Source organism: Liolophura sinensis, chromosome 9, assembly GCF_032854445.1.
Source record: "Liolophura sinensis isolate JHLJ2023 chromosome 9, CUHK_Ljap_v2, whole genome shotgun sequence".
In the NCBI taxonomy this organism is placed as follows: domain Eukaryota; kingdom Metazoa; phylum Mollusca; class Polyplacophora; order Chitonida; family Chitonidae; genus Liolophura; species Liolophura sinensis.
Genome location: NC_088303.1, coordinates 2,449,639 through 2,465,356, shown reverse-complemented (window position 1 = coordinate 2,465,356; position 15,718 = coordinate 2,449,639). Strand labels below are relative to the sequence as shown.

Genomic DNA, 15,718 nt, shown 5'->3' with positions numbered 1-15,718 from the left:
GAAAATACAGTCTGGAATATGTATTGTTTGCTTCACATACATTAAACAGAAGTTTTATTGGTGACCATAACTGGCCCTGAGTGCTGCTTAATGGAGATTTACGGTTTGCATCCTATGTAAGCATCTCAACTGTGATGTCTTACACTAGGCTCCATTTTAAGCAGTTCAAGCAATGGCTCTCAGTGGTAATAATACTACATCTGCATTTGACAACTGATTATAGATACACAAAGGGATTTGCATCATTCACTAATGCCTTGTAATTGTCAGAATCTAGATTTCTTTTGTTTGAGACTTCTGGAAATGAACAGCCCTGTTCTATTGCTCTGGACTACTGATCTTCAGTAATAATAATAATAGGTGTACATCTGACCAATAATGGTGTATATTTGACCATTAATTGTGTATTTATTTATGTGATAGGTGAGTATTTATGGTGTACATCTGAGTATTAATGGTGTATATTTGACCATTAATTGTGTATATATATGTGATAGGTGAGTATTTATGCTGTTCATCGGAGTATTAATGGTTTACATTTATGGTCTTGCCAGTTGTATTTGAGCTCACGGACAGATTTAATAGGTAAAAGTCCTGGATGGTGGTGGGGAACGGGTAAAGGGGAAGAGGTGTTTAATACAGTCATGTTGTTTTTTTGTAGATGTGTTTTGTCTCCATTTCATCCTGATAAGGTGAGGTAATGTATACATCCGTGGAGAAATATGCAGTGTCTTGTCATCACTGTGTCATTAGGCTCAGTTATAACAAGGTTCACGGAAGGTGACCCAGACAATGTGCTGGTGAGAATATGAAATGCTGTGTACACATAGGTATTGTTCAGTAGGTGGCAGGTTGAGTTAGGAGACCGCCATGGGTGTCTACCATCGGATAAATCAATGCTTGGGTCATGGACTGAATGCTAGCGACCTAGGTAACCAACAGGCTTGGAATTAGGAGTGGACTATTGGATGGCTTGGTATTGGCAGACTTCAGTAATTAACACGAGCAGTAACATTGTCCAGGCTGCGACGATCTGCGACAACCTCGTGCCCAGAGATGCACATGGATAGAGATCACTAGTGACCTTTCACAGGCTCAAGATTTAACTCTGAAGTGTATTTGAGGCTTGTTTCTTGTGGGGTTATTTTGTTTTGTTGCTTTTTGTGGGAGGGGGGGGTGAAAGGGGACCAGGCAACGCGTTTACACCACAGGGGATTATATCAGACATTGTCATGAGAGCTGGGGGCACCTGATAGCGCACTGTGTGGGCTGGCTTAACAAGACTTTCTAATGTGGCAGAATTCTGCACCGAGCAGCACACTGGCCTCATACAACTTCACCTCTGCTAGAGGACACCCAGTCTCCTGCTGTCAAGGCATGATAGTATAAACTAATTCCTAGTCTCATTATACCAAAGGTTAATTCCTTTTTTATTTTTTTTTATGTTTTAACTGCTCAGTGGGGCAGTTGAATCCAGCCATGTTGTTACAGTTCTTGTCTGTATAAATAAAAACAAAGTTCTAACATGTTTGTGAAATAAAGGTTAAATCATGAAAGTCAAGGCCTGTACTACTGATGCTGTGTTTATTGGTCCAGACTTGCTGCGTATGGTTACATAATGCTATTGATTTAGATGCAATGGAATGAGGTGCTTGGACATGTACTGTAGTTTGTTTGCTTCCATTGACATGGGCTTATTTTAATAACAGATGCATACTTTGTAGAGAAGACTGTCCTTTTACTATGGGCTTTATTTAGGATATGATATTATGCATGTAATGTAATTTACGAAGAAATTTAAAATAATGGATTTATATGTGTGGTGGCATTGTCTAGTCCATTGCCTGGGAGTGTGTGTGGGGGTGATAGAATTATATGAGGTGGGTGGGCGTGTAGGTGGGTGGATATAGCCTCGCATATGGTGAAAGTGGTGTGGTATGTAAGTATAGCAGTGTCTGTGCTGTGTGGAGGGTATGCACTGATTGATTGTCTTGTAGTGTTAGGGACAGGTCCCCGGCAGTCCAACACGAGCATATGCTTTATGTGAAATCCATTACAGGGATCTACTGGTGTGGGTGGGATGTAATTCTCTCTTGACTGGAGTAGTCCCGCTAGGCATGACAGCCTGATATTCATAGCCTGATTTGACCACCCACCCACACACACTCACTTGTAGCAGCTTGCTGTGAACTATGGTGTCCATGCATAACATCCCAAAATCTGCTACCCGAAATTGCTGGCTCCTCTGTTTGTGTTGAACTCTCACCCTATTTTAACAAACTTTTGGTGAATATTTGACTTGTTTTGCCTATATGAAGTGCCAGTGTTTTTTGTTGGTCTTTGAAAATCCAACTGGTATGAATATCATATATAGCAGAACATCAGCATCATGCTGGCTCTCACATCAACATTCCAGGGGAGGCAACTCTATTGTTACTACATATACATGTGAGAGGTATATCTTCACGAAGTCAACAAGGAAGGGAAATAGCACATGTAGATAGTTAGTACATGTGTGTAATTGTCAGTTTCATGGCATGAATTTTCAAAGCTATTACTTTCCACTTAAGTATTTGTTGTTTGACTCGGCATATTTTCCATAATGACATGGCAGTTGTGTCATCATGATCAGTGTTATTGTTTGCTCTCACTTACTTTAACTTGTGTTGTTTCTTGTGATGAGACAGAATTAGTTTAGCATTGCAGGAGTCACAGGGTCTAATATCTTGTGTGGTATACTTCCTTTTACATTGTGGTATGGTTCCTTTTACATTGTGGTTCCTCTTACATTGTGGTATGGCTCTTTTTACATTGTAGTATCATTCATTTTACATTGTAGTATGATTCCTTTTACATTGTAGTATGACTCCTTTTACATTGTAGTATGGTTCTTTTTACATTGTAGTATGACTCCTTTTACATTGTAGTATGATTCCTTTTACATTGTAGTATGATTCCTTTTACATTGTAATATGGTTTTTTTACATTGTAGAATGATTCCTTTTACTTTGTTTTATGGTTCCTTTATATTGTTGACAGTAATTACTGTAAATGAGCTAAACTCTCTTCCATGGCTACATTACTCACCTTGCCTGATTCTGAGAGATATCTCTTATATTTCATGACATTTATTTCCCTCTTAAAATGTATTTTTGCGTAGCAAAATTTTAAATTTACTTATTTGATATTTTTTTGCGACATTCTCAAGAATATTTTACTTAGACGATCCCAGCCAACATTGCAGTGGGAGGAAACCGGGCAGAGCAAGAAGAGAGGAAACAAATTTTAAGTCATGGACAGTAGTCGTGGTAGTTTCACATTGTGGGTGTCAGAAGTTGACTACAGCTAACCTCTCATGTTTCTGTTTGTATTTCCTCAGGTGCTGACAGCCAATCACTGCTATGTTCAGAGTCTATGCTCTCCTCCACCCCACCTTATGAGGACTCGCTCAAATCGTCTCAGGAAAGCAACGCCACTGCATGGAAAAAAAATGACGGGCAGCCAAACCATCGTGTGGGTAAAAGTAAGCTGTTGCTACCTGAGGACCGCCTGATAGTGACGGACAAACCTCACTCAGGGAGCCCTAGCTCCACAAAAACCTACACGTCCAGTTGTTCAGGCTCAGCAGTTACAAAGACCACCTCGGCCTTGCAGCCGTGTCCTGCAAGTCCGGCGGACCAGAAGGGCCATGAGGGGCAGTGTGAAAGACGAATGAATACCAATGGATTTGACAGAAGTAGACTGAGTGGCAACACCCCCACAACCAACGAAACCTCGACGTGGTTAGCTGATGCCAGCAGCTCCAGCCATGCCCATCAGCGCCCAACCGAGGGCATGCTCGCTTCGCGCCTAATCTCTGGACAGGAGGGTCACCTGGTCTTGTCGTCCGGATCTCAAGCTAATCCGGCCCCTGCCTCGGCCAGTAGCCTCTTCCGCCCGCCACTCACGCTGCCTGAGGTGCCCACTCAGAGACTGTACCCTAACGTGGGCCAATACCCCTCCCTATACACAACCAGTGCCTCCAACCCCCTCTACTCCTCCCCCATGTATACCCTCCACGGCCAGCCCACCCACCTGGCCTCCGTGTCACCCTACAGCTCCTTATATCCGCAGTTTGCCAGCAGCTACGGCCATGGCTCCCTGTTGGCCAGCCACTACCCACACATTGAGTCCTACTCTGCCGTTCTGGCCAGTATGGGCAGCCATGTACAGCAGACTCAGCTACCTCGCTCCCCTTACTTAACTGGACATATACCTCAGTTCTCTGCGCTTGCCTCTTCCTCCTCCCACGCTCACATGACCTCGGCCAACTCACCCGGGCCAAGTCTGCCTCACCTTTCCAACCAATCTGTCGCCGGCCAGTTACACCCAGACCTGGGAAACAAGTCAAAGACCGATTACGAGATGAGAGGACGACTTACAAGTGCACCTCTGCCACTGCGGGACACCAAGCTCCATGACCCCTCCTCTTCTCACTCCCCGGGATCTCAGGGAAAAGCCTCCAAGGGGAGGGATAACATGAAGCAGGATGGCATTCCCAAAGACTTGGCCTATAAGGGCGTTCCTTGTGGCAAGGAGGGAAGTTTGAAACACAGAATTCTGACACGACCTCCTGATATTCAAATCGACCGGCCTCCACTCAGTGATGTTAAAGCGACGTTGTCTCCTCGAGTCAAAACAGAACTTCCGTCTCCTAAACGGACAAAAGCTAGTGCTTCGATTTCCCATTTGCCAACTGTTGCAGAGGTGGCACCCAGTGGAGGGTCAGTGATGGCCCACGGGACTGCTGGGCGATCTCACTCCCATCCTGTGGGCTACACTCCTCCCTATATGGGCTCACAGCCACACTACCCTCCACACTTCATGAAGGGTTCCATCATAGAGCTGGCCAATGGTGACTTTAAACGTGTGGAAGATTTAGAAACCGATGACTTTGTTAATAGTGCTCAGATCAGCAGTGATTTAAAAATTGACTCCAGTACTGTCGTGAGAATCCAGGAGAATTACGAACGGGGAACAGCAATACTGAGCTTCTCTGTCGGGGAACATAGGGTACAGGTATGTATCAGTAGCAATGTCGTAACTGTGAATTCGAATCTAGCAAGTGTCATTCTTTTTTTTTTTAAACTAAAAATATGGATTCTTTAAGTTTTATTTTGATTATTAATTAAGAAAATCAATGAATGACTCCAAACTTGGCTTAGCTTTTACTTTAGCCCTTGTGGGGATCTTTTCCCTAACCTTGTTTGGCGGTTGGGGGGACATTGTTTACTCAGTCATTAAATACATCACTGTCCCATCTACCATCTGGTACATGGCCAGTGAGGTCGCATGTTCAAGTCCAGCCAGCGGTCTGGTGAAGGGCCGTGATTAACTCTGGGCGCTACAGTTTCCTCAACCCGTAAACCTCAACCTGTGGTGAAGTTAACAAATGCAAATTCATCATAGCTGTGACCTCCCCTCTTATAGATTTCACATCATCTTGCACTAAAGTCTGGGGTTAAAGAAATGGTTGTGTTAGAAGACAGGAGGCCCAACAAAGACAAGATTTCACACATTTTATCAATGGATCAACAGTATGATCTACACACTGAAAAATCACGTAGAGAGCTGCTTGAAGGCAAAGAAAACAATAAATAAAGTATAGTTTTAACCAACTAAAATGATTTAAAACCTAGGATTCTATGGTAGCCTACATGTATGTTTGTCAGGTGCCAAAAAAAAGCTGAAGTGACATCACTATTCCCAATATAGTCAGAAAAGGCCACTGTAGAATCCAGCGTTTTAAATGCATTGCACCACACTGTCGGTCGAAAAATATTCTAAAAAAATAAATCAAACTATTTTCCCGGAGAATGTTTAATATTCTTTCATCTGACATTTACTTCATACTAGGATGTTCTTTGCCTTTATTCGTCGCCAAGAATTTTTGAGTTCAGTTAGTGAAGTAAAATTTTGAAAGATAGAGTGGTTTTAGAAAGTAGTATGTGATTGAGCCATACACGTTTTATTTGTTATCTTTCTCAAAATGAATGTTATATATATCTGAATGCAGTTTCCAAAAGAACTAAAGAGAAGTATACTATATTGTCAAATGTATTGTGAAAGTGGTCATTCACTGATGATCTGATTTAGATGGCTATTTCTCACAACCCTTGAAAATACTGAGTACAGCTGTGTGAGTGTTTCCTTTACAAAGGAAATCCTGGTTGTCAATAACAGTGTGTACTATGTACACATGTCTACACTGAGTACATAAACAATTTGCACACACGTACATACCGACATGCATGTACATGGGTATTGGCCCAGGTTGTATGCGTTTATATATATATATATATATATATATATATATATATATTATATATAGATGTATATATGTTAGCCTTTTCACTGGCTGTTTATTGGGGTGGTTGTCTCAACAACATGGCAGTCATTTTTACCCCTCAGCCACAATAGGCCTACATGTACATGTTGTTGTATTGTCATAGAGGTTGACAACAGTGTGCCCCTTTGTCTGGTCCCTTGTAAACACTTTATCTCTTGATGACTTCTAGAAATTTTAAAGAAACTGGTACCACAAACATGACCTTGTTGGCTCAGATGGTTAAAGTGCTGGTTCTCTACCATTGTCAGATTATGAGATCACATGTTTAAATCTAGCTCTTGTTGGTGTGGCATGTTAGGATGTTTGTCAAGCACTCAGGTTTGTCCAGTATGCCGTAAAGGTCTGTGGTTTCCTCCAAGCACTCTGGTTTGTCAGGTATGTAGTAAAGATCAGTGGTTTCCTTTAAGCACTCTGATTTGTCAGGTATGTGGTAAAAGTCAGTGGTTTTCTCAGGTATGTAATAAAGATCAGTGGTTTCCTCCAAGCTTGCTGGTTTGTCAAGTATGCAGTAGAGGTCAGTGGCTTCTTCCAAACACGCTGGTTTGTCAGTTATATAGTAAAGGTCAGTGGTTTCCTCCAAGCTCTCTGGTTTGTCAGGTATGTAGTACAGGTCAGTGGCTTCTTCCAAGCACTCTTGTTTGTCAGTTATGTGGTAAAGGTTAGTGGTTTCCTCCAAGCTCTCTGGTTTGTCAGGTATGCAGTAAAGGTCAGTGGTTTCCTCCAAGCACTCTGGTTTGTCAGGTATGTAGCAAAGGTCAGTGGTTTCCTCCAAGCTTGCTCGTTTGTCAGGCATGCAGTAAAGGTCAGTGGTTTCCTCCAAGCACTCTGATTTGTCAGGTATGCAGAAAAGGTTAGTGGTTTCCTCCAAGCTCTCTGATTTGTCAGGTATCCAGAAAAGGTCAGTGGTGTCCTCCAAGCATGCTAGTTTGTTAGGTATGTAGTGAAGGTCACTGGTTTCCTCCAAGCGCTCTGGTTTGTCTGGTATGTAGTGAAGGTCACTGGTTTCCTCCAAGCACTCTGGTTTGTCAGGTATGTAGTAAAGGTTAGTGGTTTCCTCTAAGCACTCTGGCTTGTCAGGTATGCAGTAAATGTCCTCCAAGCACTCTGGTTTGTCAGATATGTAGTACAGGTCAGTGGCTTCTTCAAGCACCCTGGTTTGTCAGGTATGTAATACAGGTCAGTGGCTTCTTCCAAGCACTCTGGTTGGTCAGGAATGTAATACAGGTCAGTGGCTTCTTCGAAGCACATGGTTTATCAGGTATGTAGTACAGGTCAGTGGCTTCTTCCAAGCACTCTGGTTGGTCAGGAATGTGGTAAAGGTTAGTGGTTTCCTCTAAGCACTCTGGCTTGTCAGGTATGCAGTAAATGTCCTCCAAGACTCTGGTTTATCAGGCATGAAGTACAGGTCAGTGGCTTCTTCCAAGCACTATGGTTTATCAGGCATGTAGTACAGGTCATTGGCTTCTTCCAAGCACTTTGGTTTGTCAGGCGTGAAGTACAGGTTAGTGGTTTCCTCCAAGCCCTCTGGTTTGTCAGGTATGTAGTACAGGTCAGTGGCTTCTTCCAAGCACTCTGGTTTGTCAGGTATGTAGTACAGGTCAGTGGTTTCCTCCAAGCACTATGGTTTGTCAGGTGAGTGGCTTCTTCCAAGCACTCTGGTTGGTCAGGTATGTAGTATAGGTCATTGGCTTCTTTCAAGCACTCTGGTTTGTCAGGTATCTAGTACAGGTGGTTTCCCCCACTGTTAAAACCTGACAGACATGAGATATGTGAAATATTCTAGAGTACGGCGTCGTTCAATGTTGTTGGGCATGCGCCTCTATTACCTTGTAAACACTGAGCTAATCGTTCACATATTTAGTGACTTGCCAGGTATTTTGTTTAACATACATGTAGATGTTCTTGTGGATCCAGAGATACAGATTGTTTGCTTACACAACAGAAAATGTGAATTTATACTTGTTAATAATTTTTGCAGCTACACTGAACCTGTGTGGAAGTACCAGTTGTATTATGACACTGGCTTTATTGCTATTTACTGTGATATGTTTTTTGATGGCAGAGTTCAGAAAGGAATGTTGTATATCACAGAATTATGTCAGATGTCCAGTTTAGTTAAATATTGGTGTCTATTTTCAACAGATCTGATCACAACATTGGAATCCCCAAATCTGAAAATTCCATCCAGCCTGATATACATGTATTAAGTCAGTGGATTTGATGGTTAATTTTTACTCTGGTCCCTTTTGGTCTAGTTCTTCTACAGTTCCTGTAAAAGATCAAAATATCACTTGCTTGGGGGCCACCATGGCCTAGTAGTTTGCGTGTTAATGTAGTAGAAATTACCCAGGACCCTCTTGCCAATGCAGTTGCTTTGAGTTAAAATCCAGCTCATGCTGACTTCCTTCTGCCAGCAACCTGCTGATTGTGAGTTTCCTCAGGGCTGTTTCTGGTTTCCTTTCACCATGTTTTGTTTTTTGCCACCATTGTATAAGTAAGATATTCTTGTGTAACCACTTAACAGCTTTTAATCTGCCGGTCTCAGTATCCTTCAAATATAATCCATAATGTTGTTAAACATGTGAAAGTGAAATGTTGTGAGTAGAGCATTAAAAGCAAATTGCCTAAACCATATTACATATTACCCCCAGTCATTGAAGCCTGATGAAGTATCACAAAAGTTCCCATATACTTAACACTCCAGCCAAGCCCATTTAGTGAAAAAGCCTAAAAGAACACTTGATTTTCAGTTTACACCAGTAACTGCTTTAGGACTGAGTTATTATTTCAGAAAGAGTGATTCATGATTGACAAACATTACTTAAGCTCTGATTGTAGTTCTTGTTTTTACTTTATTGACAGAGCACAGCCTTGGACATACATTTACCACAAGTCATGGTTTACGTTAAACCTGCACACAAACGTACACCTGACAGTTAAAGACGACCCTACAAGAAGAGCAATATTTAGTTGTAGACACAGATTTCAGGCTTTGTTTTTTGTGTTTTTTTGTTTTTTTTTTAAAAGCCGGGAATCATTCCGTTCCACTTGAATGCATTAATGATGTTATATTCATGTAAACATCAAACTTCTTTTGCAGAATTTCAGCCATTTCTTGTTTTCTTTTTTTTTTCTTAGTCCTGCTCCCACACCTGGCGAAATGCTATAGTTTGTAATGGTTTTCCTGCTCTGTAATATGGGAGGTTTTGTTTGGCAGATGCTCATTCACGTTTAACTTGTGCTCTGTGATATGGGAGACTTTGTTAGCCAGATGTAGATGCACATTCACGTTTAACTTCTGCTCTGTAATATGGGAGGTTTTGTTAGGCAGATACACATTCACGTTTAACTTTTGCTCTGTAATATGGGAGGCTTTGTTAGGCAGATGCTCATTCACGTTTAACTTGTGCTCTGTAATATGGGAGGTTTTGTTAGGCAGATGCTCATTCACGTTTAACTTGTGCTCTGTAATATGGGAGGTTTTGTTAGGCAGATGCTCATTCACGTTTAACTTGTGCTCTGTAATATGGGAGGTTTTGTTAGGCAGATGCTCATTCACGTTTAACTTGTGCTCTGTAATATGGGAGGTTTTGTTAGGCAGATGCTCATTCACGTTTAACTTGTGCTCTGTAATATGGGAGGTTTTGTTTGGCAGATACACATTCACGTTTAACTTGTGCTCTGTAATATGGGAGGTTTTGTTTGGCAGATGCTCATTCACGTTTAACTTGCGCTCTGTAATATGGGAGGTTTTGTTAGGCAGATGCTCATTCACGTTTAACTTGCGCTCTGTAATATGGGAGGTTTTGTTAGGCAGATACACATTCACGTTTAACTTGTGCTCTGTAATATCAGAGGTTTTGTTAGGCAGATGCTCATTCACGTTTAACTTGTGCTCTGTAATATCAGAGGTTTTGTTTGGCAGATACACATTCACGTTTAACTTGTGCTCTGTAATATGGGAGGTTTTGTTAGGCAGATACACATTCACGTTTAACTTGTGCTCTGTAATATGGGAGGTTTTGTTTGGCAGATACACATTCACGTTTAACTTGTGCTCTGTAATATGGGAGGTTTTGTTTGGCAGATACACATTCACGTTTAACTTGTGCTCTGTAATATCAGAGGTTTTGTTTGGCAGATACACATTCACGTTTAACTTGTGCTCTGTAATATGGGAGGTTTTGTTAGGCAGATACACATTCACGTTTAACTTGTGCTCTGTAATATGGGAGGTTTTGTTAGGCAGATGCTCATTCACGTTTAACTTGTGCTCTGTAATATGGGAGGTTTTGTTAGGCAGATGCAGATGCACATTCACATTTAACTTGTGCTGTGTAATATGGGAGGTTTTGTTTGGCAGATACACATTCATGTTTAACTTGTGCTCTGCAATATGGGAGGTTTTGTTAGGCAGATACACATTCACGTTTAACTTGTGCTCTGTGATATGGGAGGTTTTGTTAGGCAGATGCTCATTCACGTTTAACTTTTGCTCTGTTATATGGGAGGTTTTGTTAGGCAGATGCTCATTCACGTTTAACTTGTGCTCTGTAATATGGGAGGTTTTGTTAGGCAGATGCAGATGCTCATTCATGTTTAACTTGTGCTCTGTAATATGGGAGGTTTTGTTAGGCAGATGCAGATACACATTCACGTTTAACTTGTGCTCTGTAATATGGGAGGTTTTTGTTAGGCAGATGCAGATCCTCATTCACAATTAACTTCAGATGAGTTGAGGTATCAAGGTTTCTCCAATTCTGGTTTCGACTTTTGTAATATAAAAATATGTATATACATATATATTAACAAGCATGGGAATGATTTTTGAAGTCAGTGCAGTTCATGATTGGTAAATTTCTCAGCCGTTCACATAATTAAAACAGTTATAATATATATCAGTTTTGTCCTGTACCAAACAGATACATGTGGGACCTGTCAAATACTACTGGGTTCAGGACATTATGCTTGTCCTTTAGCTTATTTACGGGCTTGATTAAACGGATACAGCAAAGCAGATTTCCCAAATCTCAGCGATGTTTCAATCATTTCTTGTTGTGGTTACAGGTGACTGTTGAAGCAACAATGGAGCACCCGTTTTTTGTGTTTGGTCGAGGCTGGTCTTCGTGTTCCCCAGACAGGACTCTTCAGAGATATGGTTTAGGCTGTAAGAAACTGGCAGTGGGTGATGTGTGTATATCATTGACTCACAAGGACGTCACGACGCATGCGTCACAACTCAACAGAGAGCCTTCAGAACAACGGCGCAAAGGCCGCAACGGAGCGGGCTCAGTTAGGTTCACAACACCCTCACGCATGCCTCCTCCAGCTAGAGTCATGTCCCTTGAAGAAGGGCAGCGGCTGCATTCGCTAAAGGAGAAGCAGACAACACAAGACAGTAAGGTTGTGGGTGAAGAGGCCAGCAGTAAAGTGTCCTTGTCACAGAGCTCTCATCCTGAGAACATGCCTCCACGGAAACGCCGCTGGTCAGCGCCTGACCAGGTCAGCGTAGAGACCGATGCCGAGCCACCCAGTAAGAAGAGCCTAAAGGGCGAGAACAGTAAATCACCAGGGGCGGAGCCTGCTGGTGGCAACACATGATAATGGCTCACGTGCACAGATTTAGGTATATACTTTGTGATTTTAGCCAGCCGTATATACACGTGTATAAATATACATAAACATACATATAATGATATACATGTATTCCCAAGGAGTACCAGATCCATAAGATATCACCTGAAGGGATATCTTTATGCCATATATATATATATATATATATATATATATATATATATATGTATACACTAATTAAAGTTAAGGTATGTATTGTTGATTTATGTGAAGTTGTGTAGGTGTTCTCTCAGTCAGTGAGGTACAAGCTGGAGGAGTGATGGACACTACAGATACAATCGGCATATACCTCAAGTGCTATTTACACTGTAACAGAGGATATTTTGTTGATATATATATAAATGTACACATAAATGTAAATGACTGGTAATACAATGTGTTGGAATGTTGAAATGGCAGGGCAGGTGACCTGTCAGTGACCAGCGTGGGCTGGCCAGTCTACTCTCCTTAGACTGATAGAGGGAGGGGGGAGTAGGGAGGACGGAACAGGAAATATCAAAGTCTACATTCCTATGACTCACTCTTTTACAACTCATTTTTGTCATCCAAGCTGTGTATGTGACCACGCCATTGAAATGTGCAGCCGTTGAGGTGCTAAAATGCATAGGTACGTGGCATTCATGTGACCAGCCTGTATACTGATACCTTGTAAGTGGGAGATACGTGTTGAGTCATACCTTAGCCTGGTTACTGGTACCCTTTGGGGCGTACCTGTGTTGTGACACCTCCATGCCTTGATAAGAAAGGTGTGCACTTACACCTGGGAGCTTTACCTGCAGTCTGTATTTCTTTGCGGATTTGGCCGTGTTAAAGGTGCTTCCTTGTGCATCTAGCCTCAGCAACATACATCTACCTGCCACAGATTACCTTTTATTACATGTAGTGAACCAGCTTGTGATTGGTGGATAATGCGAAGTATAAAATTTAGGTATTTCAAAATTGTTTCTGTCAAGGGCAGCTTTCACCTCATTGAAAAAATCTCAGAAAATACCTTAGATTATTTTTCCATTAGTAAGAATATTTACATTGTTGAGAGGATACCAATGGAAGTAAAGTTCCGTATTAATTGGACCCTGGAGAGTTATCCGCACCCCTGTCTTGTCACCCTTTGTCACATGTTCTCTGGGTGGGCAAGGGCACTGTTTACATTTCACTGAAACCACACTGTGTGAAAACAAAAACAAAAAAAATGTCATTGGCTCAAAAACTCTTAATCCCTCCAAAATCTGGCTCAAAATTCTCTTGTTTGCATAAAATGCAAATAAGACCAGTTTTTCTACTGGACATGGATGTCTCAATGCATGAAGAAATTGCTTATTTCTGAAATGCTGGAGGATGAATAAATAAGTGGTGATGTGCTGCAATAATTCAGATGAAACTAATATGAGTGTGACCTTTTCCAATGTTAAATATGTAAACAGTGACAATCAGAACTTCCTACGTCCTGTACATCAAGATTGTAAGCTATCATACACATGTTGTTCATACTATGAATTGTGGTAAATGTGGACATAATGTACCTTTGGAATGTCTCAACTTAAGTTAAACAAAGTTCCATTAGTATACAGGATACACTTGTCAGAGTAATCAGCTTGAGAAAGTGTTAGCCGTTGAGAAATTACGGGACACATGTTTAGTGGAACACTGTACATAACTACCATGCTGTGTAACAAAGGGGCTTTAATACAGTTGTGGGCGTAGGATCTAAGGGAGGGAACTCTTCATTGTAACAATTATTTCTGAGCTGCATAGAACAAGGATGAAAGGAATATAAGAGGAAAATGCCATCAAGTCCAAAAACAAACCACATTACAACCAATAATTTACAAACATTCATCTTAGTGAGAGGTCTTCAGTAGCTGAATGATATGATGTTATACTTGAGAGGATAAGAATACAGTAGGCATCATCGAGTGCTGACAAGAACAGGTTTTGCTAATGTAGCATTACAGGAGGCTCTGTTCTGATGATAACATAAGCAGGGTGTGATGTTATATTACCTGTCGTGGGTAAAAATCAAGTGGCCAACTCCCACAAAATAACGAAATACATTTATGTTGTGTGTGTGCATTTTGTTGCTATGGAATCGATTGTGAAAGTCTTGTGATGTGTTCTTCAGATAGAATTAGTGCTGCAAAGATTGGATGTAAAAGAAGAGAATGACTACTACATGTATATGACTATGAGCTGTACACAGAAAGATTGATAAACTATTTACTGGGATTATGCTCCAGGCAGTGGGCAAGCTGTTACAATTCCGGGCTATGAGTTGTGAGAACGCCCTGGGCTGTGAGGACTTCAGGCTATGGGCAGTGAGAACTGTGGGCTGTGCGAACTCCATGCAATGGGCTGTGAGAACTCTGGGCTGTGGGCTGTGAGGGCTCTAGGCTGTGGGCTGTGAGGACTCCAGGCTGTGGGCAGTGAGAACTCGAAGTGATGGGCTGTGAGGTATCCATGCTGTGGGCTGTGAGAAAGCCTGAGAAGGCTATGCTATGCGCTGTGACAATGCCCTGCGATGAGCTGTGAGAACACACAGCTATGAGCTGGTAAAATCCAATGGGCTTTGAGAGCTACTGGCTTTGGGCTGTAAGAACTACAGGCTATAATCTTCATTAGCCTGTGACATACACAAATTTCATGTATGAACAGAGCTTGACTGAGTAACCCGACCTTGTAGACTTTTGTTCACACTGCCAGCCCTATATATATATATATATATATATATATATATATATGTAAATATATATATGTACATGTATATACTGTACATATGAGAAGACACATTATTGCCTGTAACCCATATGATCCCTGTACACAAGTGCTTGCCTGTTTGTACATACTGTTATTGACAGAAGGGGTAGATTATGTTATACGTGTAGTCAAACCAAAGCTGGTCCCAAGACAAGCCCCAGTACTGTGATGAGAGAGATCTGAACATTTTAGTCTAGTTTTAATTAAAACACCTATTTTCTTACAAGATACCTTTAGAGAAGGCTGAAGAGGATCATTTGAGGGCCTCCACATGTCCATGAGTGAGGCTGCTGGAGAAAGGAGGTTTGTTTTATTTTTAGTGATACATGTATAGAGCTTTTTACACAGGGTGTGATGATTTAATAGGCATCAGTTGAGTTGAGCTACTTATATTAAACTTAAGCATAATCTTGAGGATCTGGCCTTCATGCTGTTTGAGTGACGCATCTGACTGATGGACTGGCTGTACAGTCATTGTTTGAGTGACGCATCTGACTGATGGACTGGCTGTACAGTCATTGTTTGAGTGACGCATCTGACTGATGGACTGGCTGTACAGTCATTGTTTGAGTGACGCATCTGACTGATGGACTGGCTGTACAGTCATTGTTTGAGTGACGCATCTGACTGATGGACTGGCTGTACAGTCATTGTTTGAGTGACGCATCTGACTGATGGACTGGCTGTACAGTCATTGTTTGAGTGACGCATCTGACTGATGGACTGGCTGTACAGTCATTGTTTGAGTGACGCATCTGACTGATGGACTGGCTGTACAGTCATTGTTTGAGTGATACATCTGACTGTACAGTCAGTCTATCAGTCAGATGTGTAATAAATATTGAACAAATGCTGGAATCAAATTTTTGTTCCCAGATAAAACCAGATTCTTTTTTTTTTTTTTTTTTTTTTTTTTTTGCCTTTACATTTAGCATGGCTTATATC

General features: G+C 41.5%; 1 protein-coding gene across 7 annotated transcripts in view; it reads left to right on the top strand.

Annotated features, from left to right (window-relative positions):
• LOC135475399 (ataxin-1-like) overlaps positions 1 to 14,692 on the top strand; it is a 69,699-nt gene extending 55,007 nt beyond the window's left edge. For all 7 annotated transcript variants that reach the window (XM_064755275.1, XM_064755280.1, XM_064755279.1 and 4 more), the window contains 3 exons: positions 3,380 to 5,058; positions 11,456 to 12,014; positions 14,257 to 14,692. In XM_064755275.1, the coding sequence (XP_064611345.1) occupies positions 3,380 to 5,058; positions 11,456 to 11,989 (2,213 nt within the window). In that variant the 3' untranslated portion in view covers positions 11,990 to 12,014; positions 14,257 to 14,692. The remainder of the gene's footprint in view (positions 1 to 3,379; positions 5,059 to 11,455; positions 12,015 to 14,256) is intronic.
• Positions 14,693 to 15,718: the final 1,026 nt, after the last annotated feature.